We start from the raw sequence: 24,631 nt of genomic DNA, 5'->3' as shown, positions 1-24,631 counted from the left end.
ATGGACACATAAGCCAACCTGAAAGAATTCTCAATGACCAAATATAAAACAAGTGACAAGTGTAGGCATGTGAAGAGATGAGCAGATGGAAAAAGTCTGAATAACACCTCCAACAAGAGGTACATTTTGCCATTTCTTTACTGGTTAAATACACTTATTTAAGAATGCTAAGGGAAAGGATCAAAATGCCCTAACTAAATGCTGAGGTTAACATTCCCAGGGAATGTAGGCTTCATAGACCAGAAGGGAATGCCTTCCCTGTGGTGTTCTTTTAAACCTAAAGCCCTAGTCCAAAGGGAGAAAAACAAGCCTAACCCAGTGGGAGTAGGAAATAGTTATATGTGGTGGCTTGAATAAAAACGGCCCCACAGATTTACAGGGAGTGGAATTACTGGAGCCATGACCTTGTTGGAATTGTCACCAGGAGCATGGGCTTTGAGACTTCAGCCACTGAAGTCTGGCCTAGTGTCTGTTACCTGAGGATTCATTAATATGTAGAACTCTTGGCTTCTCCAGCACCATATCTGCCCCCACACTGCCATGCTCCCTAACACGATGACAATGGATTGAACCTCTTAATTATAAGATAGCGGGTATATAAGAAAGCTAGCTGAGCGCAGGGCCGCCAGTGAGGAGATCGTAAGCAAGCAATTCTGCCTTCGGGTTACTGCCCTCCCTCCTAAATTGCTTTTGTTCAGAATGTTTTATCACAGCAACTGAGATTAAACTAAAATTGGGAGCCATTTTTCTTCAGCAAGCTAGTTGTTGGTAGGCTGAACCATGCTCATGCAGCAGTGACTGGATTGTGGGTTATTTTTAAGAGAAGGCATGAAGGTGGGAAGGGATCAGGTTAGTAGGGTTCAGGAACTCGTGGGTGGATGTGGTCAAAATCCTTGCATATATGTATGAAAACTAAATAAAAAATATTAATAAAAGAAAAAGCAAACAAAAGACATTAACTCACTTATTTCTTAGTCCTAACAAACATGGACCCACAGTATCAGGAAGTATTGGAAATGGGAAAGTAGCTTATGTATACAATCTTTGCAACTTTTCTATGAACGCAGTTATCCCAAAAATGCCTACTTACTTAAAGCTTCTTTACCAAGTTATTATCCTAAAAATATGTGAACAGTTGGTTTACTAATTGTAGATGTTAATTTGTTTTTTATAAGAAATAATACTGAAATTTGTCATTAGACTTGGCTCTTCTGGTTCCCACAAACAAGTTTTTAATTGCATTGTTTTAATCTTACATGACTGCTGTAGTCTGGCTGGTGAGATGGCTCAATGGGTAAAAGTACTGGTCATCCAACAATCTAGGACCAACCATGAAAGTGCAGAGAATGGACTCCAAAGTTGATCTCTGGCTTTCACTTCCATACTGTGGCAGAATGTGTACCCCACTGCCTCATACACATCAATAACAGAAACAAAAAAGTGTTTGCTATTTTCCAAAAATAATATAACTTCCAGGTCAATAAAACCATGATGGCATTCTTATTTTAAAACATTTAACACCTGGGTCAAAACAAAAAAACAACAAAATTCCCTCCTTATCCTCTACCAGATTCTGCAATAGTGGTCCTGAGTATCAGGCAACCAGGAGAAACAGATTGGCAGCAAGCACCCAATCATCTTCCCACCTGTGAATAGATGGCCTTGTACTGACAGCTTGTTCTGAATTACACTGTTGAATGGTAATTCTAGGACACTGATATTCTCTAACGGACCCCAGAAAGTGAAGTCTGCAGTGTCCTGGTAGTAAGTAAACACAGATGCAGATTCTGAGTAACATCCCTAAGCAGTTACCATGTTTGTTATGTCTGAAAGCAAGGATGATAAAGCGATCAGAAAAAAGCATAAACAATTAACAACAAAAGAAAAACCACTATGATCTTAGAAGTGAACATTCATTCAACCAGAGCTTAAAATTTTCTAGTTTATTTCTAATAACCAACACTTGATGCTTGACTCACAGATTTTATTTACATTTGTCTACAGTGTCATTTCCTTATGAAATGAACTAGTACAGCTCAATTAAACCAAATCAAATCATAATCATCTGAATTGTTTGTAAACTCCTATTAGCTAAATTTATAATCTTATATTTGCCTAGTACAGCCCAAGTGTTAAATACAGAAAGCACAAGAACAAACGAAGGCTAACACGTCGGATCTAGAAGATCTGGGCAACTGAGAAAGTCGACTTTTGAGAAGTCTGAGGCACAATTACAAGAGAGTAAGAGTTTGTGTGCAACCTACAGTAAATGCAGCAAGGAAAATAAGACAAAAAACACAGGAAAGCTTGTAAAAATATTACGAAAATATTTCTACATACGATATTCTGTTTTTATCTTTAGATCAATTGAGGTGAAAAACACTTTAAAATAAAAACATTTTGTTTGATCTATCTCTAAACATCTTAGAATGCTTTACTTATTTAAACTGCAGCAGACAATACTAAGGGAGAAACAGGAACCACAATTCCTGTAACAAGGAGCTCCAGCACAATTGCTGGTCCCTTGTATACTTACCTTGTTTTGCTGCGGGAGAGACTGTTAGGAGAAACCTTTCAACTTTTAAACCAGAGAACAAAATGGATCTCAAGTGACCAGATTTTAATTTTAGAAATAAAACTCTGAAAGCATTTTAAGCCATATGTTTTTTCAGGTGAAAAAAAAAAAAAACTTTCCTTAAATCATGCAGAAATAAGGATTCTGTTACTTAGATATCTACAGTGTTGGAAAAAAAAAAATCAGACATCTCAAGGCAAATCACTTAAATTCGCGTCTCTGTCAGCCTGTCACTGAGAAATAGGCTTCAAAAGCTTTCTTCAGTTTGCTCATTAACTATGATTTGGCCTTTTTTAAACCTTTATCAATCAAGCACAATGTTTGTTAACTAGATTTTAAAATACCCTATTTCTTAAACTTTTATTTCAGAGACATTCTGAATCAGGATGGCTAACCTACTCCTCTGCGAGTGCTAGCATCTGTCCTCTTGCGTTAGAAGTGGTGCCGAGCTGATGAGATAAGGATTCTAAGGCACCCTCAGTAGAGAGAACTCAAAGTTCCCGGTTGTCAGCTTTGTGATGTAGTTGATTTCTGGTAAGAAATTACCGGCACAAGTAAACAACATAACCGGGTTGACCACTCCTCCCATATGAACATGAATTGGTTATTCCAATAAGTTTATTAGCCTTGCCCACGTGTCTGGAGTCCAGGCAAGCCCAGGCAACCCTGTCTCAGTCAATAGGACATTTAGAAATGAAAAGGACAAAGAAACCAAGGACTCAGTTACAGCTGTCTTTAAACGAAGCGAATGGTTGTAATAATGAATAGAGAGCATTTGTCTGGGGAACAGTATGGCTTAAAATGCAATTTACTTCAATTTCACAAATAAACACAGTTGTACTGTTTTGAAAAGCAATAAAGGCATGCACCTCTACTAGCAAATGTAGTAGCACTTCTGACCAAATGAGACATCAACTTCCTAAAAAATATGCTTCATGCACTGTATTCAATGTTTTTAAAGATGTAAATTTTAATACATTATTTCTTTTTTGAACTTGAACGGGAACCAGAATGGGTTGATCCAGAAGACGACCTGTGGTGCCTGTAAGACACAAGAAGAGCAGCACAATATGTAAACAGCACTGAGCCGAGCAAACACCAGAAAAGAGCAGAGCAAACACTAGGTATCTCGATGCTGGCAGGAGTAATTAAACCTAGGATGGCTGATATACACTTTTGGATGTGAGCTCAGAATTGATGTGATTTTAACTCAAAACTCTCTACAAGTTAAGCATAAACACTCGCTTCAAATATAGCCACCTCTCAATTATTCCAGGAACGAAGGGGAAGCCCTGAAAAAAGCCTGCAATCATACACATGTACAAGAAAAGCGTATAATGAAATCACACCAGGTCTCTATGCACACAGCAGGTTTCTGGTGTATGAGAAGTACACTCAAAGCAGTGAGGTTTTGGAAGTCTAGATCACATAAGGTGACTGTAGAATTAGCTAAGTGCTAGAGTCATGCAGCCAATGTGAGTAAGTCAGTATCAACCTGGGCAAAGTGGTGGTGGTCTGCAGGGGCTGGCCCTGGGCTCAGGGTTGTTTAATGTTTTCACCAATCACCTGGCTTATGAAATAGAGAACATGTGAATTAAGTTTAGATGATAACAATGGGGGTTTATATGTGGCTAAGATAAAAATTTGTAGAAGTGGTAAGAAGGCATCAGAATGAATTTCACTTAAGTACAGAGTAATTTTCTTATAAAGAAACAATGTACAGAAAGAAGACTGGGCATAATCTTGAAGTCCAGGTATCAAGGATATCTAACTCTTTGAGAGCAGGAATAACATAATCCCTACCCACTGACCCTGGCCGTCACCAGACTCTATTGATCATTCTTTTCTTTCACAAGCTGAGAAGATATGGAAAATTTGCTAAGATTACAAATGCAGCTACAAATCATAAGATATTGAGAACCAAGAGAAAATTAGTGAAACCGAGTAATCAACTCTGTTGCAGGCTGACTATGCGCATGACAAGTGCATTGTAGGTACAGGCAGGCACCCAGTGAAAGTCCTTTGCAAAAGAGAAAAAATAGATCTGGATGGCAAGAAGAAAGAGGTGCTAACTACAAGGAGTAATTTCCAAGGACATAAGAGTCACTTGCTATGGAAACACACTTATATATATGTATTTAAATGATAGATTCCAATGATCTTGCAAGTTAATCCTGATTAGGTCCCCTAGAATCCCTACCATTTTGAGTATTTAATTTAAATAACAAACACATAAGTTATTTCAACACACAGCTTTTGGATTTCAATCTTTGAGAACACATAAATAACCGAGAGTTAGCTATAATAATATATACATGGAAATAAAAATTCAAACAATAAAATGCTCAGCGAATAGTCTGTCCCGTAAGTTTTTCTAAAGTTATTAACAAGCTAAACAAGTAATTTGATTTCTGAAGTTTAAAGATGAAAAATATAATTTAAATAACAAAGGAGAAAGAAACCTAACCCTTGCTTAGAAAGTCCATCTACTCAATACACGTAAGAACACCCATTCTTATGCTACAGAAACCCAAACCTTTCGGGTGACCGTGATCTCGTTCGTCTTTTTTTGCGAACGGCGGGTGAAGAAGGTCTAGAGCGACTCCTCTTCCTGTCTCTCTCAGGAGATGATGAAGAACTCGAGTAAGATCTTTTTCTTGGGGAGGAAGAGCCCCTGTGGGACCTGGAGCTGGATCTTCATTGATTGAGAGACAAAGCAGACGTTTCATTAAGGGCAGAAGTGCAGACTGTCCAGTTCCCAAAAGCAAACAGGACTGTGACTATGAGAGCTTTGTAAGAAAGAATACTTACTGCTTACTCAGCAGAAGACTTCTGGGTCAACCTTCAACATGTTCTATTTATACACAACCACTTTATCTTTTAAAAAATTCTAAATATTTACCCCTTGTAATTAAAAAGCAGCTTACGGAATTATGACAGAATAATTTTATAATTGCTTATAGCTTTACAACTGAAAGTATATAATTAGTGAAATCAAGACATAACTTCAATTCTGTAACTTCATGGTCAGAAATCAGATCCTTCCATTTTGGGAAAATCCACACTATGTAAAATCTACTGAGGACAATGAACTTAACTTCTTACAGGTAAGATGCAGCAGAGAATCCAGGGACACAGCCCAGAAAGACAGAACACTATGTTGTAAGTAGTCAAAGAAAATGGCAGCTTTAAAACTTGGTTTGTGCTTAGATCTGTGCCATGAAACATGAAGTTTTGACATTCACGTTTTAGGTGGAAGTAGATGTAAAAATTTTTAAATGCAAATCTATCTTCATTTACATATTGTGGTTGAAGGAATTTAGCTCAAACTTCCCAAAAAATTCACCTTTGGGCTTAAAATAAAATGAGAAAGCCCAAAAGGAGAATTCTTTGGAAAGTTGTAAGCAATTAAAATGTTTGGGAAGGATATGAAGGCCTACAGTTCCCAAAGGGACCCACCGAGACTCAAGGGTTTGAAGGAAGCCCCGACATGTCAAGACACATAAGAAAGCACCTTTGCTCTACTGTACTGGCTCAGTGAGGGCACGCACCACTCTCCTCCTCAGTGGGACTCAACGGTAGTTGCCCTCAAACGCTAGAATGGACTCAAGTAAGTGAACCTTTCTCCAGAAGAGCTGTTAGGAAACTTCAATGTGAATTCCCACAAGTGGGATTTTAGAGGCTTTCGTGTTAATGCTGCGTGCCTGCAGTAGACAACAATACAGTGACTTAACATAAAGGCAGCATATTTTGATGAAGTACAGAAAATTTTTTCAAGAAAGCAAAAAACTAGCGTTTCAATTGCTTCTTTACCAATCATTTCCCTTTGATATCTGAATAAACACAACTGAAATGTTTACAGCACGGCTTATATCACATATGAGCTAACATCCTATTTGACTTAAGTTTTAAGAGGGATGATTGTAACACAGATAACTTGTAACAGTCTTTAAAGTCAAGGAGACACTCAGTAGAAACTGAGATAAAAATGGCAAAGCAGTTTCTGTAAACAGCTGCCTGTAAAAAAATCTATTCTGAAAACTGCATACTGGATTGGTCTTCCTTTTTTGTTTTGGCAACAATGCATCATTTGTATGTCAAATTTAATTAACGACTGCAAACATAAACTTACTACACTAGCTGCCTGGTGGAGTAACTTGGCCTCACCTCCCCACATTACACATCTTGGCTATGGATGTCCTGGCACACACTGTGAGGTGAGACTGAGCCCAGGCAAGGGCACCAGCTTCCTAGTGCTAAAATACAATTGCAAATAGAAGCCGTGATGAGGGAAAGCAGCAGAGCCTTCGGGAGCCTTAAGTACTTTCCTCTCTGCCTTACAGAGAGGGGCTACCTCATTCACCTTGATTTCGAACCACGGGATCTGGAATGTTCTCTGGAACCGGAGTGAGACCTTGACTGCGAGCTGGAAGAGCTTCTTGAACGGGACCTGGAACAACACGGAAGCATTTTTTTCCCTAGGACATTTTTGAGCTCTGTGATATGAACACTGAAAAAAAGACATATTAAAAGTGCATTTTTCACATAAAAGATATCTATGCAAGATTTTTCCAAGCAAAATACTCAAAACAAGGTTTCTTATAATAAAGATTAAGCTTAAAACAAAACAGAACAGAACACAGTGCTGACTTTCTGCACCAGATCAAATCTAAGGCTCCTAGACCGGAACACGACTGCTGCAGCACACCTTTGACGGTCACTCCACCTGTTTGTCCTGGAGAACTAAAGATAACGAACCTAGCAGTGCTCTACATTAATTATGTTACTGGCAAGAGCATAGCCCAGGAAATATAAGATTTATAGTCTGAAAACCACAGTGACATCTCTGACACCATCTTGTTTGTCCCCACAATGGAAACTGTCACACTTTTATCTCAAAATTATTCTTTTTTCTTCTTCTTCTTTTTTTTTTTTTGATTTTTGAGACAGGGTTTCTCCGTAGCTTTTGGTTCCTGTCCTGGAACTAGCTCTTGTAGACCAGGCTGGCCTCGAACTCAGAGATCCGCCTGTCTCTGCCTCCCGAGTGCTGGGATTAAAGGCGTGCGCCACCACCGCCCAGCAAAATTATTCTGTTTTAAGGAAAGGGAGGGATTTGAGTTGAGCCTAGGGCCCCATATATGCTAATAAAGCTGTATCACTGATGTATATTCCCCAGCCTTCAAAATTACTCAAATAATATTGTTAAGCTGTATAGTACTAATTTAAGTAGTTGGTAACACATTTTATTCTTACATATGTTTAAAAATAATTAGTCATTAATTCTCAACTGTATAATACACTTTTTATTACTAAATACATATTAACAACAACCTAACATCCTGCTTTAATTTCTGGTTACTTGAGAAGCATTAAGTACCCAATGGCTAGATTTCTTCCTTTATTCAGAAGAATACCAAAATAAATTATCAGAAATTTTGCAAGTGTCATTAATGGCCAGATATCTCCAGCTAAACCTCTAACATACTGAAACAAATATCCACTTCATAATGTCTGAACATATGCTATCTACTTAAGTATATATCACTTACACAGTGCTTTTGAACTTAAGTTATTCTAGTCAAAGCCAAGAGGGTGACACAGAACAAGCAACTTCTAAGATTTGAAATTTCTGAAAATACAGGGCAGTATCTGTAGGGTACAAAGATAAAGTCTAGCTAAGGTGACTTGACTGAAATATTTAAAATAAAAGGCGTATTTAAGTAAAATAAGGTTATAAGTAGAAAGTTAGATACTGACATTTTGACTGGTGTTACCCTTGGCCTGCACCCGTTTACCTGGACCTGGACCTTGAACTTGAGGGGGAGGATGAGCGTGATGAAGATCTCGAGTGAGATGATCGAGACTTTGAGCGACTCCGCCTATTGGCTTTCTTTTTGTTACTGTCTTCTTCTTCACTGGCATCAAGATTATATTTTGAGAGATCAGCATCATCTTCATCCTCATCCTAATAAAATTTTAATTCTATTTAGATATTTACATATTAAAAATAGATGAATCTTCATTATACAGGACATTATCAGATGGAATCTGTTACCAAATGTTTCAATGTAAACTTGTTTTCCATCTGAGGGTTCACCTACTAAACTCATTTGATAGAACCGACTTGAGAACTGGGCAGACAGTCTAGACAAGATCCTAGAAGCTACCCCACTGGCTCTCAAAATATAACAAACTGTCAGCAATTCTTAATTTTGGCTTGAGTTCTTAGTCCACCACTACCAGTCTTAGTTTGGAACACCATTTTCTCATCTCTCTGCTACAATAACAATTTGCTTGGTTCTGTGCCACTAACACTTCAAGGTGCTAATCACATTGAAAAATAGGCACCCACTCTTCCATCAGCTTGGCTTAGAAGACTAAAAGATTTAATATACAATAAAGAGATAGACACGTGCCATTTGTTTCTTAAAACACAAAACCCTTACATTCTAAGGTCTGGACTTAAGATAGCTGGACCATAAACTCATACTATGGCGCACTCCTTAACTCTTTACCTCAAGACACCACCCTCCACCACCACCACCCAAGCAAGATAGTGCTGCAATGGTCCAGGTGTCACAAGAGGTACCCTGAGCTTCAGAACAGTTCCAGTAAGATAAAGGGGAATGAGGGCAGGGTCGTTACCTCATCCAGCTTATACTTAGACAGATCTTCATCCTCATCCTCTTCTTCTCCCTCTGATTCTTTATCTTCGACTTCCTTTAATATAGATGCAGGACCAACTGCCTTCCCCCTGTATTTTTTCTTTTTACGTCCAAACTAGAGAAAAACAAATAAAAAATATGTCTTTAGGCTGAAACACATGAAAATCATTTTATTTTCTAACACTATTTGTGTCCATGTGGAAAGACAGATGTTGAAATTTGAGCTTGTAAGCCCCTGCACTTGCAGGTGGAGATGGAGGATCCCTTACTGGCCAGCCAAACCAGCCAACAGTTAAGTTCTAGGTTCAATGAGAGAACCTGTCTCCAAAAACAAGGTAAAGATACCAATAGAGGAAGACCTCCAGTATCAACCTTACAGCTTCTACAGATGCACAAATATGGGCACATACACGGCTACTACAATGCACTCATGCAAGAGCACGTGTGCGCACACATACATACACACAGCTCTTCTGAATTCCAGGTTATCCTATTTATTTTTGATCATTTCTCTAACATAAAATGTAGTTTGTACACATCTATTGAGAGCTTACCTCATCATACTCCCCATCAGATTCTTCTCTTTCTATATATTCAACATTTTCTCTTTCATTAAAACCACCTCCATATCCTTTAAAAAGAGGGCATAAATTGCTGTAACAACTCAAATAACAAAATTTGTATGCTCATACTATTCCCAACTAACAGAAAATGAAAATCTAATCAATGGTAGTTGTTTATGTAAATAATAATTAGTAATCTTTTACAAGTTAAAAATTCTGATAGAGAATAAGTCAGATCTACTTTAGCTGTAAAACCACAGTAGAACTTACAGACCTTTCCAATTTAAACATTTCCTATGACAGGTCACTCATGAAAAATATATGCAGAACATCTTCTGCTATGACAAAGTTTTAGACAGAGTTTCCTCTCCAGTATAACTCTTCTCATAAGAACCAGAATTAAACTCAATATTTATCTGACAACGCAGAGTTTGAAGGTAGGGTTAAGATGAACCATCCAACCGAGGAGGGCACATCCTGGTGTGGGCAGCACTAATCACAAGATACAAAACTCTTCAAGGGACCAGGTCTTAGGGGGAAATCACAAACCCAGCTGGGATATAATGAATTGACAATTACCCAACAATGTAAAATAAGTAACTTTATAGGAAGGTCAAAAATATCACATCTGGAAAAAACAAGTTTGGGTATTACAGTACATCTATTGTTACTTAAGACTTTGGCTTCAGAAGAAAACAAAGGCAAGAGAGAGGGCCCAAGGTAGATCTTTAAGGTGGAACACAGAATATAGCAAGAAACACAGAGCACTGAGAGGAAGGAGATAAAGTAGAACTTGCAGAAGGCAAAGCTGCCTCTGGAAGTTAAGAGGTGGAACCCCAGGAAAGAAGAAAAAAACCACCGAGAATGTTATATAGTAAGTGTCTTACATATTAAGAATTAAAAACAAACAAGCAAGCAAGCAAAGTGGGGAAAGAAAAGCTGGAAGGACTTGATTAAAAAAAAAAAATTGATCTACCACTAGGCCCCTGGTCCCCAGAAACCAAACAGGGGCAGTGGTGTGAAATTAGTGAGAAAAGGCAAACAGGGGAACAGTTTTACCAACTTAAGAGCCTCTCATGCTGAGTATGAACACTGTGACAAAATCACATCTCAAGGAGATAACAGTTAACTGCTGGCAATGGAAAATTACATTCTGCCAGAGGCTCACCATCAACACACAGAAACAACAGTAGTCAACAACTGGCAAAAACCATCTACACAATGACGAGGCTTTGGGACCTGTTCCCCAAAGTCCAATAGCGGACACAAGTATAAAGAGTTTATGATGTTCGCACAAAAGGCGCCACAGACTTGAGTCACAGGACATGGAGCTATCAAGCTGGTGCTGATCTGAAAGTTTTATTCTTACCGGCTAATTTCATAGTGGCAGAAGTTCCTACACTCACTATCCAAGGAAGAAAAATAATCAACAGTCTTACTCAGCTGCAAACCCTGCTAATCATAATGAGAGGCTTTTTTTCCAGATATGCCCTGTGGTGCAACAGCAACACAATGTTATGGGGACCATGGTCTGATAGGATTCACAGTTCTCTCTAGCAGACAAGCAAAAAACCCCATGGCTCGGTACACAGGACCTGGGGAGAGCCTGATACAATTACTCTGCTATATGGACAAGAGAACATGTGGAGGGCTTCCCTTTGAGCGGCACATACCACATCCTTCCCCCTAAGGCCCAGTGATCACCAAAGAGGGATGGAAAGACTAAGTGCCAAAGGGAGTGCAGCACACGGTAGCAGAACAGTTATTTGATGGACCCAGCTGCACAGCTGAACTATGGACTCGCAGTGGTTCTGACTGTGGACACACTTTCACAAGATCAAGCCGCCAAAGTCCAGCATGGATTGGGGAGGGGCTGTTACTGCCGGCTGCTAGGAAACAAGGGCCCACTGGGCGTCACCAATGCTCCAGGAGACCCATATACATACAGTCAGCACTAACGGTGCTCAGTGGTTTAAAAAGGAAAGAGAGAGCACACGAGGCTGAGGAGTTAGGAGAGGAACTGGAGGTGAGGGAATGTCCGGCCTGTGAATTCCATCAAAACACAAAGGCACATGTGAAATTTGCAAACAAAACTTCAACAACAACAAAAAAGAATTTACATCTTATGCTCTGTAACTTGTAGTTTTAAAGTTTTTCTGGTAATTTAGAAATGTGACGAAGACTATGAATAACCTTTTAAGTTTTACAGGATGCCTTTAAAGGTGTTCTTTACCTATCTGTCACACTAGGACACATCTAAGCTAGGAGAGGGAGGCAGAAAAGCATTTCTGAGTACCCTACGATTCCAAATGCTAGGGCAGGCTGCCTAACACTATTTCATAAACCCAGTGAATAAACCAGGTGTGGTGGTTCATGCTTGTAATAGTAGCACACAGGAGGGTGAGGCCAAAGCTATTACTGGTTATACACTAAGTCTGAGTCCAACTAAGGCTACAAACAGAACACACACACAAAACAAACCAAAGAGAAGACAAATTCCTTTTTCTCCCCTGTGCTCTCTTGAGAAGGTAGTAACTTCCTTTAGAAATTGCAATTAGAACGTGGCTCTATTTACCTGTTCTTTCTTCTAGCTTAGCATACTTTGGAGTATTACACATGTTACACTCCGATCTTCTGGCCCAATTCACATTACTGCAACTATAATTGTAAAAAAAAAAAAAAATAACATCAGAAGGCTCCCAAACATTGAAGAAATATTATTAAAAGAAATAACTAGAACCAAGCAATGTTCATAAGAAGTAATGAAAATTAAAAAACAAAACACAACATTGTTCTAGAGAACATGGATTCCCAGAACAGCCTGAAGTATGTAGGCAGAGAACAAAATCTATTCAATATAAATAATAGTTCGAGAAGTGACATAACTAGAGATTCGGCTACCTAGGGGAAAAACACTAATTAAAGATCCCATTATTTATCATCTCTGAATCCACCTTACAAATATGGTTACTGTTCTTATTCCCCTCTGAGGACCCCTTTGCAGTACACTAAATCCACTGACTTACATTTGTTTCTTAACAATTTACTTGCATAGATTCAAGGTCTATCTATAGGACCAGCGCTTTATCTAAGATGCTTTTCTTTTTTATATATGTAGGATTATCTATATTCTATAAAATGTGGAGACTGGAAAAATCAATACAAAATGAAATCTAAATTTGAAAGACAAAAATATTAAGAAACTTAACAAGAACCACTTTTCATGGGAGGCAATTTATGCATCTCAAGTGACTTTCATATTATAAAGAGGCAATTATCACTAACAGGAAGTAGACTACTGGGGTGCTGTCAATGTCCCCATCCCTTTGGTTATCAGCTCATAAACACTCCACCACAGAAACAATTGGTAATACCCCTGAAAGATAAACATTTCCTTTTCACTATAATTAAGATGAAGACCAATAAAGCTGCGGCTGAAAAGGATACATTGTCTTGTCATGGAATTAGTAAGAGTTCATCGTATTAACGAATGGTGATGGAAGTATCTTTACTGTGGTAACAGACAGCAATCTGAAGCACATACGTTTTGCATTGCCAGTCATTTGCACTAAACAAGCCCCGGCTCTTCTCTGCCAGTGTCTTTCCTATTTCTGTGCCCCCAGCTTTCATCATCTTGGCCTCAGTTGTTTTCTCTCGACCACATCTGTTACAGCTTGTTCTCCTAGCGAAGTTCACATTTCCGCACCTGCAAATAAAATGAGAAACACGTAAAGAAGTGATTCCTAAATGTTAAAACTGTCTTCACGACACCCTGGAACACAGAACAAGCTTACCCTATCATGTTCATCAGCATCGTTTGAGAGAAACAAGGACTGGATAAAAATCTCAACCTTGTATTTTCAACGACAGTAACCACTTCGGGATTTAAACCTTTCTACCTCCAGACTAGCACGTGTCATTAGCTACATTAAACTCCCCTGTTCCAAAGTGCCATCTGACTCTTCCTCAACAACTAAGGTACCAGAGATGGAAAAAGAACACCGAATTAACTCTCAGTTAAAGCTGTGATGAACTTTAGAAGCACAATCCTAGGGATGGACCCACCAGGAAACAACAGGTACAGAGGGGCTCCGGAGAACTGATGAAATGTCCTTTCAGAGGTAGGATGTGGGATGATAAGAGAAAACAGAGTATGTTAACTAAAAGTATACATTAAACAGTAAAGAAATTTGAGTAGTATAGTGTTTATCAAACCTAAAACATAACGAAAACCAAATCAAACCACAACCAATGAAGTCAAACCTTAAACACTAAAGATTTTATATTTTATATACTTATAAGACCTTACTTACTGATTACCAGTTAATGCATGTTAGATGCTCCAAATAGCATTTAATGTTTAAGAAAAACAAGGGACCACCCGATTTAAAAAAATGAATGTCAATGGAAGTGTAACACTAAATTGAACGACACCATCCAAATTTTAGGTTGCTTTTCTGTTAAAAAAAAAAATACACAAGATCCGAGTAACCCTAAAAATATGTTCTGAAAAAAATGTTTCCCTGACTTATATATTCAGTAGAACATTTTGTTTCTGTCAATGAGTTTAGGTGCACAGAACTACGAACGAAGTGTCCTCCCGAAATATCTGGGCTGGGTTTTCAGTAAGAACACAGAGAGCACATTTTCTACAAGTCACGGAAGGCACCAAGTCAGAAGCTGGTGTCCTGATCTCTGAATGGTTCCAAAGTGTCACGCCGTTCGTCTGCTAGACGGTTATCAATCAGGTGAATGTGAGCGTCGTCATTTCCTTGCTCTCCACTCACACTACCTATGTTATTTCGGTGTTTAACTGTAAGCGAGCGGAGGGGCTTCAAGTTAGACGCTCGGCAGCGGAGAGAACTGGCAGGACACCCGGGCTTCCTCCAGCTTTGGCTCTGGCTAAGAGCACGAGCTGGTACATCCCGGAAGATTTCCACCGCCACCAGCCGAATACTCCGGCTTCACAGCCACGTACGCGCCCTGGCCTCTGCCTCCGGGAAGGAGGGTGCGGGGAAAAAAAAAAAAAAAAGCCAAAGTCACTGGGAAGGCTCGGCAGGCCCGAGAGCAGCCCCGGCGGCTCCCGGGCCGGAACGGAGGGCGCAGTGCAGCGGCCGAGCTCGGAGGAGGGCGACCGAGCGCAGAGCGCCGAGCTCAGGGCGGGGGTCACGTGCGGCCCGCCCGCGACCCGCTCAAGGCCGGCGGCGACCGTCCCGCCGTCCCCTACCCAGGCCGTAAGCCCCGCCGCCGCCTTCACGAGGGCCGCCCTCGGCCCCACGCCGCCCCGCCGCGCTCACTTCTTGTCCGGGCAGATCCAGTCCCCGTCACTGACTCGGAAATTCTTGGTCGACATCGTGGACGCCAGCAGCACAGCCGCCCGCAGCGACGTCCCCGACCGGAGCCGCGGGGCCTCGCGCCGGGCTGCCCGCGCGCCGCCGGACCCGCCCTCCGCTGTTGGGGGGGGGAGGGGTCAGACGACGAAGGCCACCCGGGCCGCGAGCCTGCCGCCGCCGTGAAGAAACGACGCCCGAGACCCCGTCGCTCGGCCCGAGGCTCTGTCCCGAGGAGGCCTCGCCGCGTTCCTGATCAGGCGCTGAGGAGACAGCCCAGCCTGGTGGCGATTGCGGCGTCGCGGGCGCGGCGGAGTGTCCCGTAGACTTAAAGGACCCCGGAGCGATGCGCTTCCGTTTCCGGGGTGGGGCTAGGGTCGCGGAGGAGGAAGTGACTCGGCGGGGCTCGGAAGCATGGGCTTTGGCGTTGCCTAGGGTTCACTGGGGCGAGCGATAAGGTGGGCGGTTCGAGTCTTTGGAGAAGATATTTTGAGTTTTGAACAGGATGTGAGACTAGTTCAGGGCGCCCTGGGTTTCACTGTGTCGTCCAAGCCTGCCCCGAACCTCCCTTAATCTTCCGTAGGCCACGCCATCACACCAGGTGTTTCTCCTGTTAGGTCCAGCTGGCTTCGAAATCTGCGTAGCCAGGCTGCTTAGTATTTTACTAGAAAAGTCGTATTAATAAACGAAAGCAACTCTCTTCTTTGGGATGTTGTTTAAAAACTTAGCTTTTAAAATATGTAATCTGTGTAAGAGATGCCTGGCACAGGCTTATCGAAAGGGAGCTATCCGAAGGTTTTTAGAAATAGGACATTGCCAGTAGTGGTAACGATTACCGGTGTCTTCTGATGCCACCCCACTATCTCTCTCCAGTCTTAACGCTGGCCCTTACTTTGAATTTATTCTCTCGCTTTTTAAAAGATTTAGTTAATGCACCGTATGCTTACTTTTTTTTAAGTGAGAAATAGGAATAATTTGCTGTTAGAGAGGGTGGTTTATAGTTCGGCATGGTTTCTGAGTCTGCAGGTCGTTGCACGTAGCTTACATTTGTTTCAGTTACACGTACAGCTGCCACGTCTTTGTGACAGTTAACTCCCCAACCCCACCCACACCTTGTTGCTGTAATTAACCCTCATGTGAACATTCTTAAGCTAACCCCCAAGCCCTATGTTTGCCACTGTAATCAGCACACGTGAACATTCTTAATGCACAAATTCTGCCACTTACATGAGAAAGGTTTTCTAGCATGTAGCTTATGTCTAGGAGAAAAACCGTTAAGCTATGTTTTGGTTTTAATGTCTAACACCTTTGATAATTGTAATATCTTGAACACCTCAGTTGAAAACTTGGTTATCTTTTTATTTTGACAGTTCTTCACATCTTCCCAGTTATTTTGTATTGTATAATCATTGATTTTTTTTCCTGATTTTTTTATCCTGGGTAATGTGGAATTTTTATTTCCTTTTAGCAAGCAATCCTTGCGTTGGCATCACAGGCTCAGTCTTGCGTGTGAGTACTGGTTCTATATCAGTTGACTCCTCTGAGTATTGCTGTGCTTTAAAAAATTTTTTTACATGTATGGGTGTTTCGTCTGCATGTATGTCTGTGCAACGCATGCATGCTGTGTGCCCTCAGGTCAGGAGTAGGCGTGAATCCCCTGGAACTGGAGTTACAGATGGTTCTGAGCTCGGAGCTGTCAGCACTCTGAACCACTGAGCTGTCTCTTCAGCCCCTGCTGTGCTGCTCTCTTGAGTCTGACCTGTACCTAAGCACTTGGATTGTTTGGGTACCTTAGCAGTACTTTTAGCTGTAGTTTATTACATGAATCATTCCCATCCTGCTTTGATTTGTTCTGCACACACTCAGTTGAGATGTGAGTGCAGAACATCAGTGAGTGTGAGTTCATACTAGATTTGGAGGACATGCTTTTCCATCTTTTTTTTTTTTTTTTTTTTTTTTTTTTTTTTTTAGATTCTGCTCACGTACTCTGTCTTGCAGTGCTATTTTTTTCTGGTCATTTTGTAAGAAATAAAATGTTTCCCTTGAAGTTTTGGCAGCTTGTCATAGCTATAGCATTTGATCAGGGTCCTAACATAAGGTGAAGTGGTGAGGGAAAAGAGAACGGTATGGGATTTTTTTTTCCTTCACACTTAAGACTACAGAGATTTTCTTTCCTTGTTTTTATATAGAAATATAATTTCTCCTATACTCTCACTCTTTGGATGGGAGGAGAGCTGTGAAGCAGTTTAGTATTTCCTTACAAACTGGTAGCTCACAAATGTGTCTTTCCCCAGTTCATATGCCTAGAAAAAGAGTATTAATTAATTATTACAGATTGTGTTGTTACTACAGACTTCCTAGCTGCCCAGTCAGCTACAAGAAAGAAAAGGAAATGAAACAACTGTCAACGAACCCATACCACTAAGTTCTGGCCCTCTCTGCTGCTATTTGCCCATTTTTATTTCTTTCTTGGTGTCCTCAGATAAGGAAGGGCTTTGAGTATTTTATCCAGGTTTTCCTTGTGATCAATGGGAAAGAGAATTAACAGTGGGCCTGCCCCATCCTCTGTTGCTGCGAGTCAGGGAATTACAAATTAAACCATAATGAGGTGCTAGTACTCATCTATCAAAGTGAACAAAGGAAAGCTCAGGTAGTCCAGGAGTTAGGATGACTAGAGTCCCCGTGGACTGCAGGCCGCGTGTTCCTTCATATGGTACCCAGGGTAGTAACAATGAGATAGCATGAAAGTGGAGGACTTAATCTCTACAGTGTACAGTGTCGCTAAGCTATGGTGCTCAGTCAGTTAGGTATAGTCAATGTGTTTTCAGCTTACGATTGGTTTGTTATATGATATTTTCAATCCAGTGAACTTTATGCAACCTCAGAACAAGTCAAGTAGCATTTTTTTTCCCCTCTGGAAAATACTTGTCACACTCTACTAAAATCTGAACAAATGCATCTGAACTATGACCCTGAAACTCCTCAGGGTGTTCCCTAAGTCCTACAAATTTTTATACTGAAGATGCAAATAACAGTGTTCATAACTTCATTATTCATGATGTTTCCAGTTGGAAGTTTTCTGCCGTTCTAATGGTAGTCAGAGTAAAGAAATAATCATATAGTTGTTTAGTGAACTACAACATGCAGCAGTAAGAGTGACATTGAAGCCACAGTGAACACTGATTGTCAACCGAAATACAATATTGAACTGGTAAATCCAGACACAAAATGGAAAAGTCTATATCATTCCATTTATGTTAAGTTCAGTAACTTCAGAGTTAGTCTCCCACAGCGCTTACCATTGAGAACTGGAGATAGTGACTGAGGCTAGTAAAATGGCATGTAGTTACTGTAATAAAGGAGGGAGTGTAGCTGGTAAAGCTCTGGGAGAGTCAAATCAGCCGAAAAGTGGAGACGGATTTTTCTGTCCCTCCTGCCAGCTCCCAGATCACAACATGAGACCTTGTTAATTATAAAAGTTCAGCCAATAGCTTAGGCTTGTTACTAACTAGCTCTTACAACATAATTCATTTTTATCAATCTTCTTTTTGTCTTGTGGCTTTATTACCTTTACTCTGTCCTGCCCACGCTGCTTCCTTTTCATCTGGCTGGCGACTCCCCTCTTCGTCTTTCCAGTGTCCTGTGTGTCTGAAAATCCTGCCTAACTGTTGGCTGTTTAGTTTTCTATTAAACCAATGAGAATGACACATCTTCACAGTGTACAAAAAGATTACTCCACAACAGAAGAGTCCTTTACAGTGAGTCTGGGATAGAATAAGTACAGTTGAAGAGTATGTCTGCCAGTAATGGCAGCAGGTGAGTTCAAAGACCATAGGGGCTTTTCAGGGAGGGCCATTCCTAGAGTAGAGAGTGAATTTCTTTGTATTAGCATGAAAGAAAAACCTAACTACCCATTATTTTTATTCTAATTTTTTGATTAGTAATTTTGTCCCATCTCCTGGGTACACTTAACCTATCATGGTCAAACATTCAGAGTGAATTATCCATGCAAGTTACTCATACATGAAGCTATATTTATTGATTGATAAATAATCATGCAGACAAGCAAATCTTGGTCCCTAAGAGGTTAATCAGGTATGGTGGACACATCTGAGATTGTGAACTTACATAATAAAAAAATCTGTCTTTATTTACTCTGTTAGGGCTCTCTCTACTTGCCAAGAACCAACAACAGAATATATGCTTTAACCCCTGCCCCCAAAGCCAAACCAAAACAGACCAAAGAGCTGGGGAGGTGTGTTGTGAAAGGTAGCCTCGTGGAATGCTGAGGCGGAAGTATCGCTCAGGTCTGAAAAGGGCTAAGAGAAGCTCCTGTGTTTCAATAGCACATTCATCTAAGACAACTGTTTCTGTCCTTAGTTTACAACATTCTCAGGCTGCACTACAATGCTTAGACCCGAGCAAGCAGGCTCTTAGCTTGTCCTGACCCCATGTGCGCTTTGGAAAACCTTCCTTGTAGAGATCCTGGTCTCCTGTGTCTTGGGCCACACTAAACTTGGTCCTGTGTGGGTCCTATGTGATAGGAATCCTGGTGTCTTTCATTACCCATGGTGGTAGTGATGGGGCACTTAGGTTGTGAGGTTCTCCAGATGCTCTCTTGTGTATGGTTCCAGCAGATGGTCCGCAAGCTCTGGGGCTGGCTTCTGTGAGGTGAATTAGTGATGCTTGGCCATGGCAGGCCCTGGAGGGAGGCTTGATTAAAGTTCCCACTCACCCAGGGCAGAAGTTGTTTTTTTTTTTGTTTTTTTTTTTTTTTATTTGATGGGATCATACAAGTTTGGACCACTGATGTGGTGCTGATTGACTGATTGATAAGTGATATATTAAGAGGAGTGTATAGTGGACAGGCCACTATACACTTTCTATGAAACACGATTAATAAAAACTCAGAGACTGATATCGGGGTTCAACCTGAAGATCCAAAAAGCAAAACAGCCAGCCACTGACTCTTACCCTGAAATGGCGATCCTGCCTCCAGGAATCTCAGAAGGAGACTGAGTGAAAGCTGTCTCCTCCCGTTTTACAGTCCTCTCTAGGTCTTAGATTAAAGGCGTGCACCACAGTTTCAGTGGCAGACTAGTGTGGCTATTGGGATTAAAGGTGTGTGTCACATTGCCTGGTCTGTAAGGCTGACCAGCGGGGCTGTTTTACTCTCTGATCCTCAGGCAAGCTTTATTTATTAAAATACAAACGATCTTTGGACCTGAAGTCACCTTTGTGAGGTTGTGTGGACTCTCCTCTTTCCCCAAGGGAAATACAGGTAGTCATAGGTCCCTTTAATTTGCCCCACTGCCGTTATTTCTGCATCCAGGGCTGCAAGTGGCATGCTGGGTAGCATTTTTTTTTTTTAATGGTTTTTCTTGTCTCTTCCCAGGGCGTTTCCTGACTGTGGTAGTACAAAATCAGCTTGCCCCTTTCAGCCATACCTTTTCTTGCTTTTAATTGTCGCAGTATCTCCCTGCTCTCCTAGGTGGTTGAAAGTCTTGTTCAAATGATGGGCATTCCTTACCTCAATAAGAAAATGCTTCCTCACCTGCCTAGGGCCCCTCACCTGTCCTTACTGCTGGTAACTGTGGAGAGAGCCAGGCTCCCAGTTGGCATTGCAGTGTTCAAATTCCAGGGTTGCCGTGAGGAAGGCCCAGAAGGGTCAGGAGACGATGTGGATGGAAGATGGATTGCCCTGTAAATGTAAACACTACACATTCTATAAAGACCAACAATTATGTTTTTCTTCATTTTATGGTGACACTTGTGTTTGTGGTCCTCTTCCACAAGTTCCTTGACAGTGTTCTGGAGGCCATTGTAAAGTGGCTCACAGACTGCACAGTGGATGTTGTGGCGTATGTGTAGTGACTCAGTAGGCACTGAGCAGATGGCATCAGAGAACCCAAGAGGCAAAGTAGCTGTACTGTCTAACTAAGAGACTGTAAGAGGGTGTCACTGGATAACACTGTCACCATCTTCTCCTTGCAATAAGGGCTGTGACATTAACCAGGAATGGTATTTCCAACAAAACATAAACAGGTTCCTTCTGGGAATGGGGAAAATTTTCATGTGTACTGACTCAATAAATAGAATAGCCATGCAGTGTGTTTTTCTTACCCCACACATTTATCAATGAGTTGGTACACCTCAGGTGGGCCTTATAGCTTGTAATTACTTTTATAATCAAATTGTTGTTAGAGAGCTCTCCTCCCGACGTCTTGGATGTCCTCATAGCATTGCTGGGCAAGGCACGTCTGTTAAACAGTCTGCACTCCTCGTTCGTTCAGACTTCAGTGCAGTATCTTCCCTGTAACTATATTTCCAAAGGTTCTGCTTGCTCTGGTTGGTCTCTGTGAGCACCTGTGACCCAGTTGGTTATGGTATTCAGGGCCACAATAGCCGCTAGGCAGTGCCATTTGAGAAAAACCACGCAGGGAGAGGTAGCTTGTTTTGTTTTAATTAATTGATCTTTGTGTTTGTGTGCTGAATAGCACAAAAATTTAATCTCACAGTTTATGTGACTGAGAAGGTTGGGAGGGGCTTAGTTGGTTTTCTGCTCAGTGTCTCACCATGCAGCTATCAAGCCGGCTGCAGCAGCTGTGCTGGCGGCAAAGTCATGGGTGAGTAGCTATCTCATGTGTTTGTGCCCCACATTGGGCGCAAGGTGATGTGCTTATCTAATTATCCTTATCAGTAAAAGACCAGGAGTCAGATATCAGGTAAGAACCTGAAAGATCAGAGAAGCAGCTGAGCAGCCCCCAGTGGCTTCCTACCTCTTCCATCCCTTCCTCTAAAAAGGGCCGAAATCTCCCCTAAGCCATGCATTAACTACTTCAGGCCTCTAAAACCTCTGATGTTAACCTTGGTCAGCTAGTGGCTAGCTCTACCCTCTGATTCAAAGCAAACTTTGTCAGAATGCAATCAAAACATCACACTACAGTGTAGATTTGTAGTTGCAATCCCAGCTGAAGCTTGGAGTCTTTTTCTGAGCTATTCTGGTTTTTGGTTTTATAGAACTCTGAATACTGAGGACATTGTTTTCTTTGCAGATTCTGGCCAGGGCTTTCTCGCAGCTCCTAGAGACGGACATCAGCCGTGCATCATGTGGCCCTCTGAAAGCATGGAGCTTATTGCTCCGAAGCCAACAGGAGAGCTTCTCCCAATTCTGCTACTATTGCTGTTGCAGCTGCTTACAACAGCTATTATTGTTGCTAGAGTCTTATATTCTATGTGACATCACAGGCGAAATGATTCTACTCTGTTTGCTGTATTACATAACCCAATAAAAGGAGGGACATCTCGTTATACTCCTAAGTGTGTCAGGAATCTTAAGAGCCATTTTTAGGTCTCACCAGCCATGGTTCTTGAATGGGTAACTGCTGTCAGCACATGGAATCCTTCTTAAACATTCTTTTGGGAACAGCCACTAGTTTATTAGTGTACAAGTATGAATTTCCAATGTGAATCTACATCGACACTCATGTCTCACAGACTTCAAAGGGACATCTCTGAGCATGTTTTGTCATACAGAGTTTTCATTACAATTTAAAATAAATGTACTATAAGAAATGATTGAACAGTGTGTATTTAATGTAACTTATAATTGACATTTCAGAAAGTCACTGATAGGAGACTGGAATGCACACACATGCACACATACTTCATAACCCTTCAACTTAACAGCGTTTTCTCATTCTCTAGGAATCATTGGTGAAATTTATTTGCCAGCTGGTGTTTCAGAGTCTTTTATAAATTAATTATAGTATTTACTAGCCGTGCGGAGGTGAAGAAATCTAATTAGGTCAAGGAGGCTGTCCCTGCTGGAGACCCAAAAGCAAAGCCGGGAAGGTGTCAACTGCAGATCCCTGTTGTGCTCTCGTGAGTACATGTTTAGGGGGTGGGTAGTGGAACAGCAGAAATAATACATAAAAGTTTACAATAAAAATAGTTTTGATGAAAATGATTGAAGTTGTCCATCAGTAAATGAACAAACAGACAAAATTCGAAAACCTTTTCACTGACCAAGGCCTTCTCAGGTGTTCTGTTACAGTGTAAGAACTGGATGTACAATGCTAAACGCATAGCCATGAATTTACTCCCTTGATCATTGAACAGAGCTGGTTGTGGTAGGTAAAGAGGATTGTATCACAGTCTCCTAAAGGAGCGCAAAGGTGGCAAACACGTCTGTATAAGCGTGAGAGAACTGGGTTTTAGGCAGACTTAAGGGTAGGGGAGGAAAAGCATTGATGTTACTCCATCACAAGTCTCAGAACTTAGTCAGACAAACTTTAAAGGGTTGGGAAAGGAGCAAGGTCACAAGAACACAGAGCAGGTGTGGGGCGCTGATCCTGGAGGCATTGCCTGGTTGCTGAGCCTTTTCCCACAGCTCCCATCCTCTGACAATGTTCTCTCTCTCTCTCTCTCTCTCTCTCTCTCTCTCTCTCTCTCTCTCTCTCTCTCTCTCTCTGAGAGACCTTTGAGAAAACTCATTCATAGTAAATAACCTAGTTTAGCATTTACATTCTTATAAGGGATTTCCAAGTTATCAGAAATAAAGTCTCAAAATCGGGGGTCAAAACCCTCAAAATTTACTGGTGTTTGTCGTCAATATAAATGAATGGCTAAGGGCCTGAGTAAGACACTGGGGAGTGAGGGGGACTGTGCCAGACTATTTGAGGACATGAAAACCTGGAAACAAATGCTGTTTCAGCTGAAGCAAAAGTGCCCGCTGGATGATTATATCAGGCCATTAGTTGCCCCTGTATCCTGCCTTTAAAGTTAAGCTATGTTTCGAATTTTGTGGTAGAGAAACGGATCCAAGAACAGGAGACAGTGTGACAAGCCCTGCATACAATATTCTTCCTTCACCTGAATCTGTTGGGGGGAGGTTCTGGCCAGCATCCTTCCAGCTCACTGTCTCACAGGCCCCCAGTATCTGGCCCGCCTTCCTGTCTATTACTGCTATTTGTTTTTCGTTTGCTGTAACCTGAGAGCATCAGAACAGATATGGAGACTTTTTGCAGACAGAAACTACAGGGAATAGATGAACTAACTGTGGGGCTTCACACCATCAGTGCTCTCCAGCTTCTCGTCTGTGCGGGAGCTGTGTGGTCAGCTCCCGCTGAGACCCTGCCTGCTCTAGCATGTCTCCAGGCAGTTCACACTTCTTTAGCCTCAGGCACAGTTTTGGATTTTGGGGCCCATGAAGCACAGTCAGAATATCTAGTCCCCTAATGAGGAAGAGGAAAATTAGCTTCTCCATAGGCCATTCACTTTCTTTCCTAGAAGGGTACCCTAGGGAAAAGAAAAGCAAGCTGACAGCCGGGTTGAATCCTTTGGTCAACAGAAAACCCTGCTAAATGGAAAAATAGTTTTAAAAAGGAGGTTTTGTCTTGTTTTTCTAACACCATCCTGAAGGGGTCCCCTGGAGCAAGGATTAGTGTTGAGAGATATTTGATTGCACTGCGAAACTCCGAGACTGTTAAAAAAATT

General features: G+C 41.3%; 1 protein-coding gene and 1 long non-coding RNA gene across 2 annotated transcripts; one reads left to right on the top strand and one right to left on the bottom strand.

Annotated features, from left to right (window-relative positions):
• Positions 1-182: 182 nt before the first annotated feature.
• Zranb2 (zinc finger RANBP2-type containing 2) lies at positions 183-15,311 on the bottom strand. The gene is made up of 9 exons (XM_057793181.1): positions 15,101-15,311; positions 13,348-13,509; positions 12,379-12,461; positions 9,795-9,871; positions 9,221-9,355; positions 8,371-8,540; positions 6,939-7,025; positions 5,112-5,270; positions 183-3,617 (listed from the first exon to the last, which is right to left on the bottom strand). The coding sequence occupies exons 1-9, from the start codon at positions 15,154-15,156 to the stop codon at positions 3,554-3,556; spliced, it is 993 nt and encodes a 330-aa protein (XP_057649164.1). The 5' UTR covers positions 15,157-15,311; the 3' UTR covers positions 183-3,553.
• Positions 15,312-15,453: 142 nt separating this feature from the next.
• LOC130889446 (uncharacterized) lies at positions 15,454-22,701 on the top strand. Its single transcript, XR_009058560.1, has 3 exons — positions 15,454-15,591; positions 16,602-16,642; positions 22,189-22,701. It is a non-coding gene; the product is annotated as an uncharacterized LOC130889446 (long non-coding RNA).
• The last annotated feature ends 1,930 nt before the right edge of the window (positions 22,702-24,631 follow it).

The sequence above is a fragment of the Chionomys nivalis genome, chromosome 18, assembly GCF_950005125.1.
Source record: "Chionomys nivalis chromosome 18, mChiNiv1.1, whole genome shotgun sequence".
In the NCBI taxonomy this organism is placed as follows: Eukaryota; Metazoa; Chordata; class Mammalia; order Rodentia; family Cricetidae; genus Chionomys; species Chionomys nivalis.
This window is presented reverse-complemented; position numbering and strand designations above follow the sequence as displayed.

Coding starts and splice junctions, on each gene's coding strand:
- Zranb2 (XM_057793181.1), bottom strand. CDS start 15,156: ATGTCGACCAAGAATTTCCGAGTCAGTGACGGGGACTGGATCTGCCCG. Junction 13,510..15,100: donor TGGATCTGCCCGGACAAGAA/GTGAGCGCGGCG, acceptor TTTTATTTGCAG/GTGCGGAAATGTGAACTTCG. Junction 9,356..9,794: donor CTGATGGGGAGTATGATGAG/GTAAGCTCTCAA, acceptor GTTTTTCTCTAG/TTTGGACGTAAAAAGAAAAA.